Source organism: Rattus norvegicus, chromosome 8 (assembly GCF_036323735.1).
Source record: "Rattus norvegicus strain BN/NHsdMcwi chromosome 8, GRCr8, whole genome shotgun sequence".
NCBI classification, from domain to species: domain Eukaryota; kingdom Metazoa; phylum Chordata; class Mammalia; order Rodentia; family Muridae; genus Rattus; species Rattus norvegicus.
Genome location: NC_086026.1, coordinates 14,373,747 through 14,396,721, shown reverse-complemented (window position 1 = coordinate 14,396,721; position 22,975 = coordinate 14,373,747). Strand labels below are relative to the sequence as shown.

The 22,975-nt window shown below is 41.7% G+C and overlaps 1 protein-coding gene across 1 annotated transcript in view; it reads right to left on the bottom strand.

The window, feature by feature from the left end:
• The window catches only part of Pgr (progesterone receptor), a 58,874-nt gene that overhangs the window by 16,550 nt on the left and 19,349 nt on the right, over positions 1 to 22,975 (bottom strand). The window contains exons 3-4 of the mRNA NM_022847.2: positions 20,879 to 20,995; positions 2,227 to 2,532 (exon numbers count right to left, since the gene is read on the bottom strand). Of these exons, the coding sequence (NP_074038.2) occupies positions 2,227 to 2,532; positions 20,879 to 20,995 (423 nt within the window). The remainder of the gene's footprint in view (positions 1 to 2,226; positions 2,533 to 20,878; positions 20,996 to 22,975) is intronic.

The following is a 22,975-nucleotide window of genomic DNA, read 5'->3' as shown; positions in this document are numbered from 1 at the left end:
GAATCAATGTCATGGTTACTCTTATTAACTTGCCTGGATTTCAAACCAGCTAGGGACCAAAACCCTGGGCCTGCCTGTCAAGACATTTCCACAGTGTTAATTGGAGAAAGAAGATCCACCCAAATCATTGTCAACGGTTATGCCTGGGATTTCCAACTGGACACAAAGGTGCAAGTTCACTGCACACCAGCATTGACCTCTGTCTCCCACTGACTGGGCACAATGGGACGGTTGTCTCACACTCCTACCACCGTGTCTCCCCCTCTGTGATGGCCTGTACCATCTTCTAAGCCCAAACAATCCTCTGCTTCCCTACGGGACTTGTTAGTAGGCCACAGCGACGAGAAAGGCAACAAGAACAATCTTAAATGTATGTCCTTTCCAGCTCTTCTCGGAGGAGTTAATCACGGCTCCTTGAGCGTGTCTGCATCCACTTTACAGTGTCCTTTTTAAAGTCACCGTTTGCCAGTGTGGCCTAAAGAAAGTGCAGTCCACACAAACGCTTGATCATCTCAATGTTGCCTTTGTGAATCATTGATAGAAACTGAGGGAATCGTAAAGATGTGACCACTGTTTTGATGTGCCACCTGTAAATTATATTCTTCAGCACTTAAAAAGTCCCTGCCAAATTCAGTCCTCATATTTCTTCTCATTGTTTCTTCAAGGATGTGTGGAGGTCAGAATATCTTGATCTATAAACATTTAAACTTAAAACAGCTTTTATCTTAAGTGAATAAGTGTTCTTTTTAATTGCTCTCTTTTTAAACTTTACTAGCTGATGGTAAAATCATCTTAAACAATAAAGAGTCTCCAAAAATACAAGCTAGAGAAACAATGACCCAGAGCAACAGCGGCCAAGGAAGCCAGCATTTTCAGATAATGAAGACAGAAAATCAAAGCACAGCTAAACACCCACTTTAAAAACAGAATTATTTATATCAATGCTATTAAGCCACTTACTTAGTAAAGATCTATCAAATGTGATAGCCACTTTTTTTTTTGTTGAAGAAAACCGTTAACCATCCAAGGCCTGTCAGCTATGGCAAAGCAAGTGAAAAGCTGGGCGCTCTGACTCATCTGTAGGATTACTTCATCTCCATTAGAATAGCAAGTTTTATTAATTTTTCTCAATACATATCCGTTTGAAGGCCTAACAAACAAGAATCTGTTTTCTGTTTCATATAACCTTGGATGTTCGATAACAATTCATCCATTTTATTTCAAACCTTTTAGGTAGAATAATAGCCAAGAAATGTATTCAGATAAATTGGGAGGGGAGTCTTAAAAAGATAAAAATAAAAACTGAATTGGATTTCTTTCAGGACAAAAAGGACATAATGCATTTGATTCTTGACCATGTGTCAGAAAAGTGAGCATTACAAGGATGCTATTGGTGTAAGGAACACATGATTTTTGAAGGAATCATTCTGTTCTAATCACGAGGTTAAGGCCCACACAAACAACTGCTAGTCTTCACCTGTCTCTGCATCTAAGGCTCAACCAGGTGAGAAATGCATCGTTGGAATGCGAGCAGCCATGTGGCTGCTGAAGAGCCACACAGAGGGACACATCTCACCAGTTAAGTCAGTGAAGCACTTCCGTAAACACACAGGTTCTCGGGATTGCTGGTCCATATCCTGCTTCTCTTGGTGTGATGAGAAGAACCAAGATTGAAGTCTGTCTGTCTTTCCAGACTCCTAATGACCTAGGACTTCTGTATTCCTCACTGACTTTATATAGGTACTTCAAGTGCTGTTTTGATGTGTTACAGGAGTTACATGTTGTTACATGTTGATCTTTTCTCCAACAGATCGAAAGCTTCAGTTAGGTTTTAGAAAGAACTAGGTGATCTAAAGGGATGGCTGACATGTCTTTTTCTGAATTACTATATTTGTGATTTAACACGTACACTTAGCTATTCTTAACTATTTCATGTAGGTAGCAGTTGGCCAACCTTAATGTGTTCTCTACTTCTCTGGGTTCCCATAGTCTATATGAGTCTTGCCTGAGTGCAAGTGTTGTTGGGGATTGATCCAAGGGCTTATGCATGCTAACCTGGTGCTCTATCAACTAAACAAGCAAAATGTGACATTTACCAAGCATTATGAACCACTAAAGCATATGGTGCTCTTTACATGGTGGTTGACTTTTTGTACGACTATTTTCACATTCAGATAGTGCCACAAACATAGTACCTTTTGATGCATGATACCATGTACCAATTACCTGGCAGAGACTTAGACCATTTGACTACTGAAAGCAGCTGCCTCTCGCCTAGTTGGTTGAGACTGGTCAGCAAAGAGCTGGAAGTGTCGGGCTTTGTGTTGTCATGCCCTGCATAAACCACATCAGGTTCAATGCTCATGAGCAGGTTGATGAGTGGCGGAACCAGTTGAATCTCTTGATTTGGTGAAAATGTGATTCTCTGGCCCAGGGTCTGGCTCTCATTAGGAAGGCCCACTGACTGGGGGAGAGCAACACCATCGAGGGCTCTCATAACTCGGACTTTATTGAACTTCTTAAACTTACGACCTACAGAGAAGACAAAAAGAAAAGAACTTTGTGTAAACACATAGGAATCCATTATTCTAGCAGTGTATTTTTTAAGCCTTATAACCACTGTGCTGTATACACCTTATCATTAATCTGGAAGTGAAACAGAGTCAGGCAGGCATGGTGAGAGGTGGGAGCTCTCCAGGCATCCTTACTTGAATGATGTGGTAAGTCTAAAGCCAGCCTGCACTACATATGACCTTATCCCAAAGAGAGAGAGAGAGAGAGAGAGAGAGAGAGGAGGAGGAGGAGGAGGAGGAGGAGGAGGAGGAGGAGGAGGAGGAGGAGGAGGAGGAGGAGGAGAATGTAAATGATAGGCATCAGATTTGGGGTAAATAATAACAGTACTGTCTGGGTTGACAGAGTGCTTGTATTCACATCAGGACCAAGCAGAGGTTATGGAGCCTTGAGTGAAAAGATATCTACTAAGGTGAGTAGTGTTTAAAAGACACCAACTTCAGGATTGATCACTTGTACAACAGGATTGCCTTCCAAAGCTGGAGGCCCAGGCTACATTCATGCAAACAGGGTTCATCACCGTTGTGAGTCTTCTTTTGGGTTTTATTCTTTATGAACCTATTATAATTCACGTCCATTATGTAAAGCCCACAACATCTTCCATACAATTTCAGCAGATTCATTTGTTTCTTAAAATAACTCTACATACTGCTGCAACATCTAAATAACCAAAATTAAGGGAAGACACAATTTTCACCCTATTATCTGTGCTTGCAGAATATATGTATTTCTAGTTAACTTATAGAATTCCTATTTTGGTGAATGACTGTATATTCAAAAGGAAAAGAATGAGGGCAAAGCTCAGAAGGAATTAGCTTTTGAGAACAGATTGGTTGTTGTCAGGTTACCCTGAATGCCTCCATACTTACCAATCTCAGAGGCTAAGCGGGATTGGTCCTGGGTAAAGCTTGGGTGGGAGAACATATAGATGGGCACCTGTATGCTTATGAAGACCGCTGCTTCACAACATGTTGGGAGTGAACCAGAGGAAGACTTTGTGACTGAGAATGGGCTAGATTTCAGCTCAAGATATCCTGAATCTGGCATAGCTTTTCAATGTGAAGGCCTGTGCCATGGTTCTGGGAGAGTCCCAGTGACTGTAATGTCCACCTATGGCCGATAGGCCATATGTGTTTGGGATAGCAATCACTGTATATGAACACATCTCAAGATGACAAATCGTTGCACAGCTCAGGAGGCTCATGACACTGAGGAGGTAAAAAACATTAGTGAGTTTGGGAGAACTCAAAGATTCCTGATGACACCTCCAAGGTTTAGATGCAGTGGCCAGGGGAGGAAGTCCTTCCTTCCTACCTTGAAGAAGAACTCTTCAATATGTTGAGCTGCCTGTAAGCCATGAAGAGTACTTCAGGGTTCCATCTTTCCTGAAATGTCACCATGTTAGGGTGGCCTTTGGTGATATAGGTGCTTCTGGATTGTCAATGGTTCTATAAATGACCCCAATAATCTCACTGGTTCAGCACATTGGACTTTGAAAGTATCATTTATATTTGTCTGTTGTCAGTTCCTTTCTGGGACAAGCAGGTATTTGCTCATTTCATTCTGGGAACATTGTCACACAACACAGGTCTGCAAAAGGTTGGACTCTCTTGGAGCAGAGATGGCAGTAGCTTGGCTCTTGCTCTTAATGTGACTCAGACATCTGTTTGCTTCTACAGCACAGAGCCCAGTTAGGACAACACCCTTCTATATTAGGCATTAGACTGGGGGACCTGAGTGGACAGAAGTTACTGTTGTAGGTGGTGAGATATGGTTGTCCCAGTTCCTACCATATACTGGTAGTAGACAGTGCTAACGTACTTCGTTCTTGGTTCAGGCGCTGGCATAATGACAAAGAATGAGAGTTGTGCTTTGAAACTCCATGAACGTCTCAGGGGCAGAGTTCCCAGAGTCAACAGGAGAAAAAGTTGAAAATCCCGTGTAGAAAGCAGACAAGGTTCTTGGGAAAGAAATATGTCACTAAGGAGAAGAAAAGTCAGACGTACAGAGCTCGCACAGTAAACAAAGTTTGCAGATGTGTAATATAGTCTCACTGCAGTCTTAAAGTGAAAACTATTGACTTCATTTGTAGGTTGGGAAGAGGTGAGGAGTGGGGTCTTTACACCTGTTGTTGGAGCAGGAGAGAAGTGCTCAGCTCAAGAGCTCAGGGTATCTGATGTAAAGGCCCTGGCTAGCCTGCTCCTTGCCCCTCTCCCTGGGATACATTGTGGGCCAAGTCTTCATGGAGTGAGGTTTTGTGAGGAGATTTAGGGAAGAATTTTCAGGCAACAGCACAGAATTGGATTTGGATAATTTTTAATGGTTGGTTCCTATTTAACAATGCAATAGTTAATAGCTAATATGACATACCCTCCCTCAATCCTAATGATAACTCGATGTAGTTTTTCTTCTGAATTCTTATTTCTTTTAGTACACTTTAACTTACAATGATAATTATATGCTTAACATTTTAATCACATTGCTCAAACAGCAGACATTCAAACTGACAGTATAAAATGTTGGAATTCAAGGCCAACTTTGGCAACTTAGTAATGAAAACTCTTGTCTCAGAATATAAACTATAAAGGCATCAGGAATGCAACTCAGTGGCAAGGTAATTGTCTGGCATGTGTGAAGACCAACACTAGAGAGACCAACAAACAGACTGACACATATACTCTCACACGTACACACACACGCACACACATACACACTCTCAGAGAGAGAAAGAGAGAGATGGGGGAGGGGAAGAGACAGAGACATAGACAGAGGCAGAGAGAGAGGGGGAAGGGAAGAGACAGAGACATAGACAGAGGCAGAGAGAGAGAGAGAGAGAGAGAGAGAGAGAATAAAATGGACAAGAAAAGGAAAGTATGGGAAGCACTGTGACCTCACCTCTTCTCTAACCCTCCTCAGCACACACCTCCTAAGTGTTTCCTTACAAGTATTTAGTTACACTTTATGATATAAACACAGAAGAAAAATGTAGAGCAAAGCATTCACTGAAAAGTAAATACTTAGATGAAAAGATAATTACTTAACGTGGCCAGCAACACGGAAAACCCTTTTAAACCCTAGTCCCCTCCATGTGACAGCCACCCTGTTTCCTATGGCAACCCACAATCCTTTGCTTTTTACTATGATGCACTTTCTCCCTCTTTCTTCTTTTCCCTGTTCTGGGTTAAGTATTTGATTACACTGAAATACTGGTGCCTTTTTCAAAACCAGAGTAAACGTTTACACACTGATTAGATGTTTTATAAAACAAAAAGTCTTCCCCTGTAGGATGATTTCATTATGCAGGTGAAGGCAGGTACAAGATATAGCAAGGCCTATCTTTGGATGAGAAGAAAGGATGGGCGGGAGAAAAGTTTTAGAGGAAGAGGAGAGAGGAGTGAGAGGAGGAGAAGCAGCCGAGAGAACATGGAGGTGGATATTATGATTCCTCTCTGCACATTTACATTTGTTATGAATATTCTTAAGGGATGAATGTGTACAGGGCTTTGTATGTCTAGATGAGCAAATTATATCTTACCAATGGATCAGATGTTATTGTGTTGTGTGATCTTTCAGGTGGCTACTTAATTGAGTTCAAGAGAGTGTGTAATGGCTAGACACTGGACCCACCATGGAACTGGGATGTGTATGTCTGGCATGATGGCAGCTTGCCTTGGGAACTGGATGGGTAGAGAGATTGTTGCTGGGCACAGAGAGTAGCCATTGGCAGTGTGATATGGGATGGAGCAAAGCAGGTGAGATGCTTTGCTGACTGAGATGAAAATATCTAAGAGATGTCTTGTGGCACTGCAGTGTAGGATCTAGTGCAGGATAAAAGAATCATTTTTTTTTAACATACCGCAACATTCCCCCAATAACAACCCCAACTTCTTGGCATACTGATTATCTAAAATGTAACTTGAACAAATATAGGAAACATTCATGGTTATGCTCAATCTTTCATAAGTCAATGAGTAACCCAATGTTGAACTGGGTTATTCCAGTGTCCTGATTAATAGATTAAACTTTTGAAGAAATATTAGTGTTTGCATATTAGGGATGAGATTTGTGGAACTCTAGTGATTTGTCAACTTTATGAGGCGCAGATGGAGCAGGGCGAATGTGCCACTCACAGGCCATTTTCATTTATCTTTTATTTTCAAGGGAAATGTTTAGTGGTGCCATGCGCCAGACCTTGAGTACGAATCTGAGTTCACAGCATTGGATAGCACAGAGCCTTCTTTAATGGGTATTTTATTTTGATGTTACAAAACAAAAAAGGCCCTTGAACAAAGAAGAAACTCATGCTAAACACTGGACATACTACAAACAAAATAGATGTAGCACAATGCATAGTGAGCTGAGGGAATATGGCAACATGAGCTAATGGAGTCACGGAAAGATTCTCACCTGACCCCACCGAGGCTCTCCTAAGTGCCTTTATTTTGAAACCTTCAGACTGAAGAAATCAAGCAATTTATCTAAGGGAGGACTTTGAACATTAGGAGAATTATTTTTAAGATGCAAAATAGTATTATTAAGAGATCTTTTCCTAAAGAGCTGAATTGTTAGAATCTTACTAAATCTATAATCTACCTCCCACCATGAGTGTGTCAGCCTGTTCTTCCAAAAGTGCTTAGAACAGATGTAATGACTCTTCTCATCGGCAGTAGTATATTATAATAAATAATGAATTATGGTATGGCCATATCTTCATGCAAGTTCTGCAATTTTGTAAAAGTTGTATTTCTAGTGTTATTATTTTACCCAGTCAATACTAAGCAACTCGTTTTTAAATTAGTCACAGGATAAAGTATAATTATGCATATTAAATGGCTCATATACAATGACAGTCACTAATAATAATCAATTACTTTCCCCCATTTTCCACTACATGTGCATATGTGTGAGTGTTGTGAATGTGTGGAAACACATGTGTAAGTGTGTGTGTGTGTGTGTGTGTGTGTGTGTGTGTGTGTGTGTGTGTAGCATATATACAGGGATACATGTATAGGTGTGTATGTATGAGTGTGTGTGTGCTTGTGCAGGTCCGTGTGCATGTATATGGAGGCCCGAGGTTGGTGTTTGGAATCATCCTCAGGTGTTCTTCACCTCGTTCACTGACACAGGGTCTCTCAGTCTCACCAACCAGCTTGAGGCTGGAATTAGAGCAGGGTTGCTTCACCTCCACAGCACCATGAAAGGTTTTAGGAGATTTGAACTCTAGTCCTCATTCTTAGGCAGCAAGCGCTTTAACCTTGAGGCCAGCACTGTTAATTGTGTTTGATACTTGATGGGGAAAAATGAAAGGCGAAGGAAAATTACTTGTGTTTGCTTTTCATTTTCCTCTTCATGAATTGTCTCTAACAGTCACATGTACAGTGGCATCTTCTGTCATAGGTGATCAGTGTTTGATTAGAGGAGCCATCCTTCCCTTACCTAGATCATTCAACACATAGCAAAGAGACAGTGGCATCTAAGTGTTAAGAAACACAAGCATTGAAGATAAACAAAAAGGAGAATAAGGCAATATGAGGTGGCAGGGCAAACATCGGAACCATCTTGGAATAAGAACACACTTGTGATACTGAAATGAGAGCTCATGAGTGTAACAAATGGTGTCAGCCATGTGAATTTTAAAGGAGAAAACTTTCCCTACTAGTTTGTTGAAGGACTAAGACTCATGGGAACAGAGGAAAGATAATGGGTGTAGAGTCAATGTTGAAGTGACAGTTCCGAGATTCTGACCAGGGACCATGAGAGGGAGAAGGAGAATGGGCGAGCCTGCCTTTAAGGCAGACACTAAGGCATCTACAAAGACTCCAACTTTCAGATCAAAAGTGTTTATCACTGCCCAAGAAAAACAGGCCGGGGCAGGGCAAAACCTTTACAAAGTCACTTCCTAAACTTCAAGGAATATATACATATACAAATACATGTACACATACACATACACACACACACACACACACACAGAGAGAGAGAGAGAGAGAGAGAGAGAGAGAGAGAGAGAGAGAGAGATTAGATAGAGAGAGATTAGATAGAGAGATATAGATATAGACATTTGACAAGACACAGTAGCTCATCAAGGGAAGAAAGCAATACAGATGGCTGGGGGCTTGTTCACTCATATTAGACACTCGAAAGGCAATGTACAGATCTAGGGGACAGAGGAAGGGCAGTGGCATGCATGATCTTCTCAGAAAACTTTAGTGAAGTTCTGAGCAGTTGAAGATGCACACACAGCTGATTTCCCCATCACCTCTTTGTGCACATGTGCTCCTTCCCCAGCAGTATAGGAGCCCATCTCTTGTCTTCAGTGGGTCAAATTAGCAAATACTTTAACTTCCTCGTGCTCCTGGAGTCATAGACTCTATCCCAAGCAGCCCGCCAAGGCACTTCTAACATCAAAACGTGTGACATTGTCCTCTAAACTGTGGGAGAGTGAAAGGGACCATGGTTCCTCGTTGAGTTTTGAAGGGATGGTAGGCATTTTCGCCTGACTCCCAGGAAGTCAGGCTGCTCAATAGCCTGCAGCCGTCCATAGATTTGTGACCATCAGTCAGTAAGGGGAATGCGCAAGCTCCTTCACAGGTAGAGGATGTGAACACAGGTCACATAAGCTCAAGACAGATCTCCATTATAATGAGGTATCTAAAGACCTGGAGGCTTAGCCAATGAATTTCCCTTCCTAGACACTCATCCCTACAAAAGGTATTTAGTTTCAGGCCCACTCTGAAAAGAGGGGTACCTTATTACTCATCATTTTCTGCCATGACAACAAACGCCTTGAAACCATGGACTGCCTCTTTTATAGGGATCCGTCCTGGGGAGTCACGGAGAAGGCCTTTGCCTACAGAGCCACTGTCTAATCTCTGAAGAAGAAAGCCTCCCTGAGCTCCCAGCTGCAGCCACCACCAAGCCCAAGCCCACCACTACTCACCAACCGAGGGACTCTGCCTGCGGGACCAGCTAGAGCCTCCCCTTTTCCCCCTTCCGCCCTGGGCTAAATCCAGCCCCGCAGGCCCCCCATTCTGATCTCAGCTCTCCTGCGGCATCCCAGTGGCGCCTGGATGCCCAAGAGCCTGAGAACCTGACAGCCCTGACCTCCTTGCAGGTCAACTTCCCACATCCTGCCTCCTCAAGCGGCCAAGCCCTGTGGTAGAAAGGAAGCCGGACCCCACCACTAACCTACATAAATGGAAACAAAATTTTCAACTGACAGATAGGTTTATTCATTTACATGATTTTTCTATCATTTGAAAAATGTACACAGTGTCCTTAAGATTATGCTTTTATATGTAAATGTAATTGGAGGACAGAAGCATATACTGCTATTAAATCAAATACCTCTATTGTTGTGTGTCTCAGCTCTTGGAAATGTCAGTAAGTTGCCTGGAGGTCCCTAATAAAAGGACACTTTGTGTGACTGTGGATGAAGCAATTCTTTCTCTCTCCACTTGATATATGGTTGTTCATAATTCAAAATCACAGGCTCCCTCATGAGGCTCTGACGCTTGTCATCACCCTCCTTGCAAGACATGGGAAACCAAGGGCAAAAAGTCAGTGTTAAAAGTTGTTCTTCACTGTTGCAATCCCCAAGTGTCTGGAATAGCCCAATGTAAATGCTCTGTGAAAGACACAACTTCAGTCAAAGCCACACAGAACTAAATTCTACTGAATAAGGAGCCTGTGGTCCAAAATTTTAAAAGTACAAGAAGTGAAAAACAGCAGTCAGTCACCACTGTGCTGTCCTTGGCTCACTATTGTATATAAGACTTGATTGCTAGCTCTTTAAGAACTTTAATGGGCTGATTGTTAAAAATCCCGAGTGACCAATGGAAGCCAAATGGAATACTGATATCACCATCAATGGGAAATAGATTGGATTTACCAGCATGCTATAATAGTATTAAGCAGGTAACTGAATATTTGGATTTTAGAGTTATTGTTTGCAATATAATTAATAAAGAATTAAAAAATAAGTTATTCTCACAAAAGAGACAACTTTGTTAAATAAACAAGTACAACGACTGATATAAAATAAATACTAGGTCTGGAGAGACAATTTGGTGTATCTTCAAGTGTAAAACAAGCTGTCATAATTCCAGCATTTATTCGGAAGAGACTAGTTCCCTAGAGAAAGCTGGCTAGCTAATCCAGCTTGAATTAGGAAGCTTCAGTTTCAAAGAGATATCAGCTGACTAAATTAAGTGGAAAGAGATTGAGAATGTCACCAGGCATCAACTTTAGGCCTCCACAGACACATGAAAAAATGCATAGACACAAACACGCACACATTACACATAAATACACACACACCCATATTTTTAAACTCCTCATTAAGATAGAAAATATAAAACTGAACTACACAACCCATAGAAGAATCATGAACTAGAATACTGAACTGACTACAGTATACAACCAATTAAAGGTTCTGAGTGGGAAATGACCAGGGAGAGGCACCAGTGAAATGCTACGTCTAACTATTCTCTGAAAGAGGAGCAAATCAGGAAGAGCTGTTAGAAGGATGCTGGTCTGGTGTGGTCCTCACACCATGGGCTGTGCACATGAACGAGAGCAGTGATGAAGAGAACTCTGAATGCTTGTGGCTATTTGTCCACCGGCACACCCTCTCTTTTGCTGTTTTTCTTTATTCCTGCAGGAAACATTTGGTCTTGAAAGTGTGGTGTGACACCTTCATGCGACAGCACTCGTTGTTGTAGGAAATGAAGCATCGGCATGGTGTCAGAAGCTAAAATGCAGCCTCGATGAGGTCCCCAAGCTTCTGGGAATAGGACAGGGACACGGGATGAGGCTGAACAGGCATTAAGGATCGACGGGGATCCTCTGACTTCATGAGTGTCTTAATGCATATCACACTAGTCTGGGAGAATTTTTACATGTCTCTCCCCAGTATTTGTAAGGAATCATGGAAGAATGTTTTTGGAAAAGTTATGACTTCAGATTAACAGGGAACAATGGCCAATGTGCAAGGCCCGGAATGCTGCCTCATACTAAGCTCTAGCAGCAACTAGTGTACTGATGCCACTTGGTCCCTCATTGTCATGCCAGGATCCACCTACAATTTCCAGTCCCCAAAATGTGTCTACATATATTCAAAGAGAACAAAGATGTCAATGCAATCATTTGGTCAACTATGTAAGAGCTGAGTTTAAAACATTTGTGTTCTCTCAATCACTCAATATTACCTGAAAAATAAAAATTTGAACCCCTGTTTCTCTACTCAATCTGTACCTGGAGAATAAAAGGTTCTGGCAGATTCTTCACACAGCTCTGGACAGCAGGACTAAGAGTAGCTCCAGATGAACAGAGAAGAATGTTAAGCTGAAAATTGAGACTGCAACTCAGTGGTCTCTGCTTCACCTGTGAGAGAGGCTGTGTAGCAGACACCTAGACAGTGATAAGAAGACAGCTTGATGCTACAGAATTCAGGGTAGTGGTGGGCGAGCAAAGCCAGGGGTATGGTGGTTGTCTATCGTAATGCTGGCTCAAAGGATAGGAAAGAATTTGTCTGTGAAGGGGAAGACAGGGTGAAGTCCAGAGAAATAAGAAACAGTCATCATCCACAATTGCCTCAAAAAGAGAATCATGGCTTCAGGGTTTTTGTTTTTTGTTTTTTTGGCTTTTGTTTTTTTAAACAAAGGGTCAGAACAAGCTCTCAGACTTCTGAATATATGTTTGCACATTTTTGGGTCCAGAAATTCATATTTGGGGATTCTCCAGAGGAAGCATGGATGGAAGTGCGGTGTAGGAGAATTTGCCTTATGACTCATTCTCATCATCCCAGGACATCCTCCTCTATGTGAAGAGAAGCTCAGCTGAATGTGGGTGGAGGAGAGGTGAGGGGAGTCAGGCAGAGACTGGTTTCCTCACTCAACATTAAGTGTATGACTCTCTACAGAAAGAACCTTAGCTACAACAACATTCCAATGAACATTCATTTAATTAGTGACTTGTTCATTTACTTATTGCTCTATTCAGAAACTCATTATTTTTCAAAGAGCTAGTCATTTTCATGGTGCTATAGCATTCTTCCTACAAATGTAAAAGGAATCTCTCCTCTCTCTCTCTCTCTCTCTCTCTCTCTCTCTCTCTCTCTCTCTCTCCCTATGCCCCCCCGTCTTTCTCCCCAACCAGTCTTTGAGTCATTATTCAGAAATGTTTTTCTAAAGGCAAGAATTTAAGCACATGAAGCCTTACTGAGAAGATATATTACCATCCTTAGGGGTGGAACTATCTTCCTACTCAGTAATGCACAGCAGTGAACTAAATGTAAAAGTTCACTGTGACCTGTGAAAAGCCAGGGAAGTGATTCATAAAAACAAGAATCATGTGCACTGAGAAGACCAGAGGGCCTCGACATCATTCCTAGGATGAGAACAGTCATTGGGGTAGATAGGAACAAACAGCCCATTAGCAGAATCTATGTCTTGGCATGTCAAAACCATATTTCTTCTGACATTCCCCCAGAGGATTTTATTAAATTCTGGGCAAGATTTTCCAGTGTCCTCTCATATTTCACCTTTACTCAGGCTTGTATAAGAAATCAGAAACCTTAGAAAGGAGGATCTAACTGAAGGAAGAGGGGAAGGGATGAAGGGAGGAGAGGAAGGAAGACAAAAAGGATGGAAGGAAGGAGGTGGAGGAAGGTTCTAGTCTCCTTCAAGCAGTGTGCAAGCTGTGATTACTTCCACAGTCTTCTCCTGACGTGGGAGGACCCAGCTCAGAATAACTCAGATGTCACTCCAAGGAGGATGCATCTCTTACAGCTCACAGAAACTTAAGAGTGAGCGTTTCTACTGCTAAAACTTGAACTGAACTTAACCTGTGTTGACACTTCAAATCTAATCTTTTTCACTAATGACCTCCCTTCTGGGTGACATGAATTGTTTTATTTATTGTGCAGATTCTTGCCAATGAAAGAATCAGCTATGATTGAATCTCTGCATACTGTGCTAACAAACTTCTGTATAATTCCATTTATGGTGTAATACGGTAGGCCACTGCTATGCTTCTGTTCCTCATAGAGTTCTTGGGCCACTGTGTATTCGAAAGCTACAATTCAATGTTTTTTTCTAATATATAGCCCTACAATATACTAATTTTTTCAATCTCCAAATAATCTCACAAAAACTGCTCAATCCCTGGTGCTGGGAACCTCGATAACTACTCGGTGCTAATAAAGCCATGGCTATTGGAAGGGAATCCACAATTTACTACCCTACCACAAGTCCTAACAGTCATCTATAGACAACTGTCCTTACATCCACCATTAAGTGTAGTCTTCACCTCTCATCAAGGGAACTTCTCTTTGTGACAGATAGGGAGCATTACAGAAATCCACGGCCAACCAAGATGCAGAGTTGTGGAGGCTAGACTCAACGGATACATCTACAAGACATCCCCACATCTAAGGCTCATGGGCCACTGTGGACAAGGAGACAGAAAAGTATAAAAGTCAGAGGTCAGGGAGTTCTCTGTGACATTATATCTCCTAGCAACAAGTATTAAAGTGTCACCAACATGGCTGCCCAAAAGTGAGTTGAACAAAGATGATACCAATGAACATGACGAACTGGATGATAGAAAGCCCAAAAGGACTCAACCCTACACAAAGAGTTCTAGGCAACTGAAGAAAGCTGGGAGAGGGAGAGGAGGCCTTCCCTAGGACAGAGCACTAGCTGGTGCAGTACCAATGGCCATCACTGAAACATGCATACAAGTTACACTATTCAGAATCTACAGGTTCTATTTAGGAGTTTACATGCATATGCAAATATGTATTAGCATGCGATAACAAGTAATGAAAAATGAGATCATGAATCTGAAGGAAAGTAGTAAGGGCTAATTGAGGAGGAGAAGGGAAAGGGGAAACATTGTAACTAAAATACAAACTAAAAAACAAAACAAAACAAAAAAGCTATACTCTGTTAATCTTTATGGGCCATGCACACTGTGAAATTGAATTGTTTGGAGACAGCATGCTGTTTGAAAAGACAAACTGGAAAATGAGAAACATCTTCAGGGGTGGTTTGGAACATTGCTGAAAATATCTGGTTTTTAAAAAGGAAAAATAATATATCTTTAATTATTCCTGGGGGCAAGAACTCATCCATAGAATAAGCAGGAGGAGACCATTTAGTTAAAATATAATTTAAATGCCATTTTAAATAATTAATTCCTGTATTTAATCTACATAGCCTCATTCAATTGACTTTAGGCATTAGATACTCTATAACAAAACACAATATTTCATTCACATACTCAAGAGGATATATATTTGTTTTAGTTTGTATTAGGGAAATGGAGAACACACCCTCATGTTAGGAAGCCCATAAAAGTTCCCATTTGTAATTCTTGTCACATTTTAAATATTGCTAGTTTCCCTTCATTCTTATAGACCATGACACATAAAAGAGGTCAACTGATGGAAGTATGCTATGCATAGGGATTGAATTCTTTGTGATTTGAGAAGATCTGGGTCCTAGGATGGCAGTAAAAATGGGGAAACGAAAGAGTGGACAAAGAAGCTTTGCCAATATGCTCCTAGCTCTGCATCTTTTCTGCTCTATGAGGCTGCAGCCCCTGGGCAGTGAACTGTTGGCTCCAATCCCACCATAAGCAGGAGAACTATAAAGAAATTTGGAGCAACTGCAACAGATTTATCCCAAGTTAACCTTGCTACTGCCTCTGGTCTCGGGCTACTTGGTATATAGCTATGGCATGGAATTCTTCTGTCTCCCAAGTTCTGAGTCTTTTCCTTTCCTTTCCTCTCTCTCTCTCTCTCTCTCTCTCTCTCTCTCTCTCTCTCTCTCTCTCTCTCTGTGTGTGTGTGCATGTGTGCCTGTGTGTGTCACACCAGAGATCAGCCTCACTTCCTCTCCTCGGATGCTAGTCACTCTGTTGAAAGTCACATTTGAAGCCCGAGTCAAAGCTCCTGAGTAGTGAAGAGAGAAGGCAGGCGGAGGCAAACCATGTATAGACACAGAAGAATGCAGGCTTCATAAGTGGTGGTAGAGATGGATGACGACAAGAGAAAGACAGTTTTGGGAATGGAAGACATGTTGCCTGTGAAAGTGGGGTTTATTGGCAAACAGACCAAGAGTAGTTGCTTTAAAAGACCACTGCTACACTCTCTGATGTACAGACTTCAAACCCCAGGTTCCTGCTGCTCCAAGCTTATTTCTTCCAGTTCCACTCCCTACAAAAATCCTCACGAAGCTGTAAAATATTATACTTTTTGGACATACACTATTACTGGATAAACGCCTCTCTCCCTTTTCTTCTAAAGGGTTCATACTCTGGGACTCTCCTTGAAAACTTTGGCCATGTCTCTCAGAATTTCCTTTTCCCTTATCCTTATCATAACACTGTGAAAACCTTAAGTCTTGTGTGCTGCCTTACTGGAGAGGTGGGAGTGTTACAAGTAGAGAAAGCTACATAAAGATCATCATCTGGAGGAAACCAGTTTGCAATGGAAGCCCTTAGGTACCTGGGCTTCACTAACTAAAGGGCTCTGAGAAGCCAATTGTATGAACTTTCAGGGCACTATGAAAGGGGCACACAGAAGGTCCAGGTGGACCTGCTTCTATTCTCTCCCCACTTTTATCCCCCTTGAAACCAGGCCACAGGCCGGATACAGCATACAGCCGGGCTCTTCTATGAACACCCAGGTAAAAACTGCCCTTGCTTTCCAGACTCAGACCCGCCTCTTTTACAACGTAACTATCTAAATAGAGATTAGATGGAACTGTGGGCAAGAGCAGCAAGGACAGGTCTAAGCAGAGTGTGTAATACACTAAACACAAACCATATTGGTCTAGTCCATTCTTCCCACAGATGAGTGCAAACCACTACATAAGCAGTTTCTTGGCAATACATTGGATGTACATTTAGACTGTTAGTAATGTATGCACACTGCTTTAGGAAAGTCATCACTGTCAAACCCATTGTCTCAGAAATAGCTCTGCTATGGAATGAAGGTGTGAAGTGGAGTAAGGCTGAGGGACTAGCTGTCTCCTCGACACTCATTCATCCATCCACCTGTTTAACATTTTTCACAGAACCTGTTGTTCTTTGACCTATGGGTCACCTCCTGCACTGCAGAGTGTAAGCCCTGTGAGGGCTGGAGTTGGTGAGACTGTCTGTTACAACCCCGGACAAGTTGGCTGGTCTTTACTGCCTAAAACTAAAATCACTATGCCCGGCCATTCAAAAGAGTAAGTTCTCGATATCAAACAAATGGTCCTCCTGCTTGCAAGGTAAGCATTGGACACAATGAAATATTTATTTCTCTGATGATATAAAGAAACAGGAAAAAGAGGGAGGGAGGCAGGTAAAAAAAGCAAATAAGAAAGAGAAGTGAGTTGAGAGAAAAGAAGTCAGAAGAGGGAGAAATTTTAGTTAAAAGTAATAATGTCGAATTGTGGCAATACAATGGTAATTATTGAGGTGGTAGAGCTTGGCTTGAGAATACTCAAATAATGGAGTGAATGGACAGGAAGACAGGAAGTTTGTACAGAGAGGGCAATGAAAGACTGTACAAACTTGGATGACAGGGCAGAGCCCAATAACATCATGAGACTCTCTAGATCAGACCCCACATCCTCACAGAGAACCTGAAGAATCGTCTGTCCAAGCATCAGTGGATGACCTCATACCCAGAAGTATGTGGGAAGTCAAACTGTACTCTGTGGGTTATTAATTTGAGGAGGGCAGAAGGGGGAGGGAGAGAGAGAGAGAGAGAGAGAGAGAGAGAGAGAGAGAGAGAGAGCAAAGTTGAGTAGGATAGAGCTAAGAGGAGTTGGGAGAGTAGCAGGAGTTAAGTATCATCAAAATCCATTATCAAATTGTCAATGATTGATAAATTATTATAATCCTGGTGGGGGTTGGCCACTGTATTAGAGATAGCAGTGCCATAGAAAAGGAGGGGTGGAGGCAGAAGAAACCACAGCATCTCCAAGTCTTTCTCATAGCATGAATGAGATACATGACTTGTGAAAAAGGCTGGTTTTCTAACACATGGGAGGTCACAAAGACTTCTGGAGATAATGTGGATACAAAGGAGTAGGAAATTGAGACACAGGACTTGAAAAGTACTGAAAGTGGGTGTACTGATATAGTCACTGCCTTCTGAGTACCTCCCCAGCCAGGCATTGTATGAGCACATTTGAGACCTGGGCGTTGACTTGGGGAAAATAGTCAGTAATCATGAGACCATAAAATACCAGGAATGCTCTAACTCAGTGAGTTACTGCAAAGTGGCCAGCATGTTGACTGGGTGTTAATCTTGCCCAAGAACACTGGCAAAAATTTTAGGGAGGAAATAGCACTTGGGTGAGGTTTTAAATCTGAAGAACATTGGTCTAAAAATAACACATCCTGAAGGAAGAAATATGGGACACTGAGGGAACACAAGTAAGTTTGCCTTAGGCAGCACCAGGAAAAAGAAAGCTTTTAATGGCAGCATATAATGCATGGTTTATTATGCTTTTTACAGGTTTATCCTCGTACAAAACGTATTCCTAGGCATTATCCTGTAGGATACGACAGACATCTCCCAGTGGAATGTCATTAGGGTCTAACAATCACATGCCAGGCCAGGCCCTGGATAACACATCTTTTTAATTTTAAGAGAGAGAGAAAGAGAAAGGGAAAAACAGGTAGAAGCTACGTGGGTAGGGAAGTAAGGAAAATCTTGGAAATATTATAGATAGACCTAATATGATCAAAATATATGAAATATCTGAAAAATAAACAAACCATTATTTTGAAGTCTGACTATATTTTCATTTGTGCGTGTGCGTGTGTGCGTGTGTGTGTAAAAGAGTGTGCATATTGCGCATGTGTTTGTGGAGGTCAAAGGATAACCATGGGTGTTGCTCCTCTTCCTTTGTGAGACAGTGTCTACTAACAGCCCTGGGGCTTGCCAAGTAGACTATACTGGCTAGCCACCAAGGCTCAGTGATACTTTAGTCTTTGTCTCCCCAGAACTTGGGTCATAAGTCAGAGTTACCATAGCCAACCTTTTAAAAAAGCTATTCACGGGTTTGCAAAACAAGTATTTCACTATCTCTACAGCTCATGACTTCAGTATGTCTGATTGAATGGCATATCCACATGCCATGCTGTATATATGGATAACAGAGTACTACTATAGAACGTTTGCTTTCCCCTTCCATCACATAGGCTCTGGGGTTCGAACTTGAGTGAATGTGGCAAATATTTTTGCCTACTCAATCATCTGCAGGTCCAACTTTTTTGTATTTATTACCATTTTATTAAATGCCTTAAGGAGTCTAATAACAAAGACATGTACAGGGAACAACTACATATCCATCAAGTGGATTCTCAGCCTGATGGTGGTGATGGACATTTATTTTGTCACTGTTTAGTCTGCATCTGACACACCTTCAGGATCAAGTTCTAAGCTCGAAGATAACTCTGATCTCTTATTCTACAGTTAAGGTGCTAAATGTCCCCCAAAGGGCATTGAGAATCATTTAAAATTACACAGGTAATAAGCAGCAGTGGCTAAGCTCCAACCCATCCTACCTAAAGATAAGGCCACACACTATCATAAAGTCTACTGATACACAATAGAACTTAGCATGCTGGAAATCCACAGAATTAGCAAGATTGTACTGTTGGTTGCTTCAAATGGGAGTATGAATTGTCACCAACAACAAACAAGAAAAAGTAAGAATAAAGATGAATAAAAAAATTGGGAAAACAAAGACTTCATGAAGTTCACAGGCAAATGGAGGGAACTAGAAAATATCATCTTGAGTAAGGTAACCCAGTCAAAAAAGAACACATATGGTATGCTATATACCACAAGGACACTTGCTCAACTACGTTCATAGCAGCTTTCTTCATAATAGCAAGGATGTGTAGTAAAACAACCTATATGTCCCTCCACTAATGAATGGATAAAGAAAATACGGTATATTTACATAATGGAATACTACTCAGCTATTAAAGGCAAGGATGACATGACATTTTCAAGTAAATGGATGGAGCTAGAAAATACCATCGTGAGTGAGGTAACATAGACCCAGAAAGACACAAATGGCATGTACTTACATCTAAGTAGACATTAACCATAAAGTATAGGTTAACCATGCCAACCCACAGGTCCAAAGAAACTGAGTAGGAAAGAAGGCTCAAGGGAGGATGTGTGAATCTCACTCAGAAGAGGAAATAAAAAAGACATCAGAGGTGGCTGAAGGGAGGGATTTGGATGGGAGGGGGGTGAAGAGGAGAACCAGGATGGGGATCAAGTTTGGTTAAGGGGCAGGGTGTAAGAAAAAAATTGTTGGGGGACATCTCTAGGACTAGCAGGAGACTCGGAATGGGGAAGATTCCTACCAGTGGGGGAATATGAAGACTGAGGTGCCCACATCCTGTAACAGGTGGGACTTCCAATGGAGGGGAGGGGGCATCAACCCACCCACAAAACCTTCAACCCAAAATTTGTCCTGCCTATAAGCTACTCAGGGATAAAGATGGAGCAGAGATTGAGGAAAGGTCAACCAATGACTGCCCAACTTGATACCCATCCCATGGCAAAGAGCCAACCCCTGGCACTTATTGATGTTCTGCTATGCTTGCAGACAGGAGCCTAGCATAACCATCTCCTGAGAGGTTTCATTTAGAAACTGATGGAAACAGATGCAGAGCTGCTTCTCAGAAATAAACCCATATACCATCGCCAAAACATCAGGCAGAGCTTGGGAGTCTTACTGAAGAGTATGGGATAGGATTTGGGAGCCAGAGGGGTCAATGACACCACAAGAATACCTACAGAGTCAACTAACCTAAGCCCATATTGGCTCACAAAGCCTGAACAGCTAACCAAAGAGCATGCACTGGCTGGACCTAAGCCCCCTACTTATATGTAGCAGATGTGCAGATTGGTCTTCATATGCATCCTCTAAGAATTGAAACAGAGTGGGTGCTGTCTCTGACGCTATTCCTGCCTTTGAATCCCCTCCCCCTAAGTGGACTATCTGATTGGACCTGAATGGGTGAGGATGTCCTTAGTCCTGCTGAGACTGGATGTCCCAGGGCAGGATGGTACCCAAGGGGAACTTCCCCTTCTCTGAGGAGAAGGAAAAGGGTAATGGGGGAGGGATTTGTTAGGGTGAGTCTGGGAGAGGCACTGTGATTAAGATGTAAAGTGAATAAATAACTTAATTAGTGAAAAAAATTGGGATCCTTCTGACTCAGTGTTATAATAGAAGTGCAAGACACACTAAAGTATCAATGAAGACATCAACATTACCTCCAAGGACCATGCCAGCCTGACAGCACTTTCTCAGACGACATGCTGGACAGTTTTTTCTGCGGATTTTATCAACAATGCAATCATTTCTTCCGGCACATAAATAGTTATGCTGCCCTAAAAATGAGAAAAGTGCAAGTTATTCGTAGGTTCTAAAGACTAAAAGTCAATAGGTCTACACAGAGCATCAGGCTCATGGCCCCTGCAGCCCACCTCTTGCTAGCCACCACTGCATGCTAAAAGTGAGACAGACCCACTTTGTACCTCACCTTTGAGTTGAGGGCCTAAATGAGATAAAAGTGAGTGCTAAAAACATTTAAACAACTGTTTACATGTAAATAAGGAAACTGTGACTATTAAACTGAATGAAATTTTTATGTCATGGCAGACAAAAGGCTGGGCATTTCAGCATGTAAATTTAAGTGGCAAGGGGCATTCTGACAGTTGAGCACTCTGATATGAAGTTGCAGTCTAAATGGGTTGATATAACCCACATCTCCTGCCATGTGTCACTCCAATGGGCACCTACTGAAGACTAGAATGGATACACAAATGGTACTAATGGATCCACAGGACCAGGAAGCTCAGTTCACTCTAATGATAACCATCTTTGAAACTAAATGCTGGGCCATCAGGACTGGGAAGCAGACACACCATCACCCAATGTACAGTTACGGGTTAGTCTCCATGTAGTCTGCCTAAAAGAACATGGCATGCATGCAAGAGTCACCTATGAAGGTAGCATGGAGCCCAGGCACTGTCTCTGAAGCTCAATGCTGGCCAGAGCATCCATCCCTTGAGAATGTAAGGGGCTTCATTTGGGTACCATTCCTTCAGGTACATGGGTGTATGTTTAGGTTTAAATTGTCAAGAACAAATGGACTGGCTTTGTTCCAGTGTTACTATGGAAATCTATACAGTTTTATACCTTGGGATGATAATCCAGTAAAGTATATGTAGCCTCCACTTTTCTAAGAATAATCTTCCCAGCTTATGCTCCAGTTTTAAGACGGAGCACACTATGGCCTATCTGCTTGTTGGTTGTACATCATAACTTTTCCTTGGTCCAATATGACATGGTCAGTCTGCAAGTCTATAACAAGGCAACCTATTAAACTACTTAGCTATCTATCCACATATTCTCCAACAGGAGATAACCACATGCATGTCAAAATGACAATCCCAATAGGAGATGCTGTCTAGCTCCCAATGAATATTTACAGCAATGAATGACACAACATGATGATATTTCATCCTCCTGGGGAAATTGGTTGTCTATTTCAGAATGGGAAAAGAAGGAAAGAAATAGCAACTATTACATTATACTATGCTTTTCCTTTGTATTTGTGTGTGTGTGTGTGTGTGTGTGTATGTGTGTGTATGTATGTATGTATGTATGTAAGCATGTGTGTGTATATTGGGGGGGTGTACAGTTGAAGGCAAGAAGTCAACCTTTAGTGTCTTTACAAAAGATCTCTCACTGAGAGCTGAGGCTTGCAAATTAGACTATGTTGACTCCTTAGTAAGTTCCTGGGAGCCATGTGCCTCTGCCCCTTGAACACTGTGATAAAAGGCTCACACCATCATACATGGCTGTATGCACTGTTTCAAATGTGCTACCTCAGCACTCCCTCTCCTTTTAAATGTTTATACCCTTTCATGTTCTTCAGAGTCTAACATGCTAAGTACAGCAGTCTCACCAGTGACTCCCATGTTCTTTGATTCCCTCCCCTCCTCTGATTCATCCTTCAGGGATTTGCTTACCCTTTCCTGTCTAGTCTAACCTGGATGATCCCATAAAACCTTCGGTGCTTTTCTGTGGACCAAATGCTTGTTTCGTACAATCTGCATGCCTGTTTTTCCTAGTGGAAGCTGAATTTTAATGCTTTAACACATTTGTTAAAATTTTGATAAACATTTGTTGGATAAATATATGCATCTTAATGCTTGTTGTTCACTTTTGGACATTCAAATATAGTCATACACAGCTATATGACCTATACAATTTTATGTATTGTTATGCATAGTAAATTAAGATAGTCATTGTTATCCTGTCCAAGCATTTTATTATATACCATTTATATATATAATCCATTG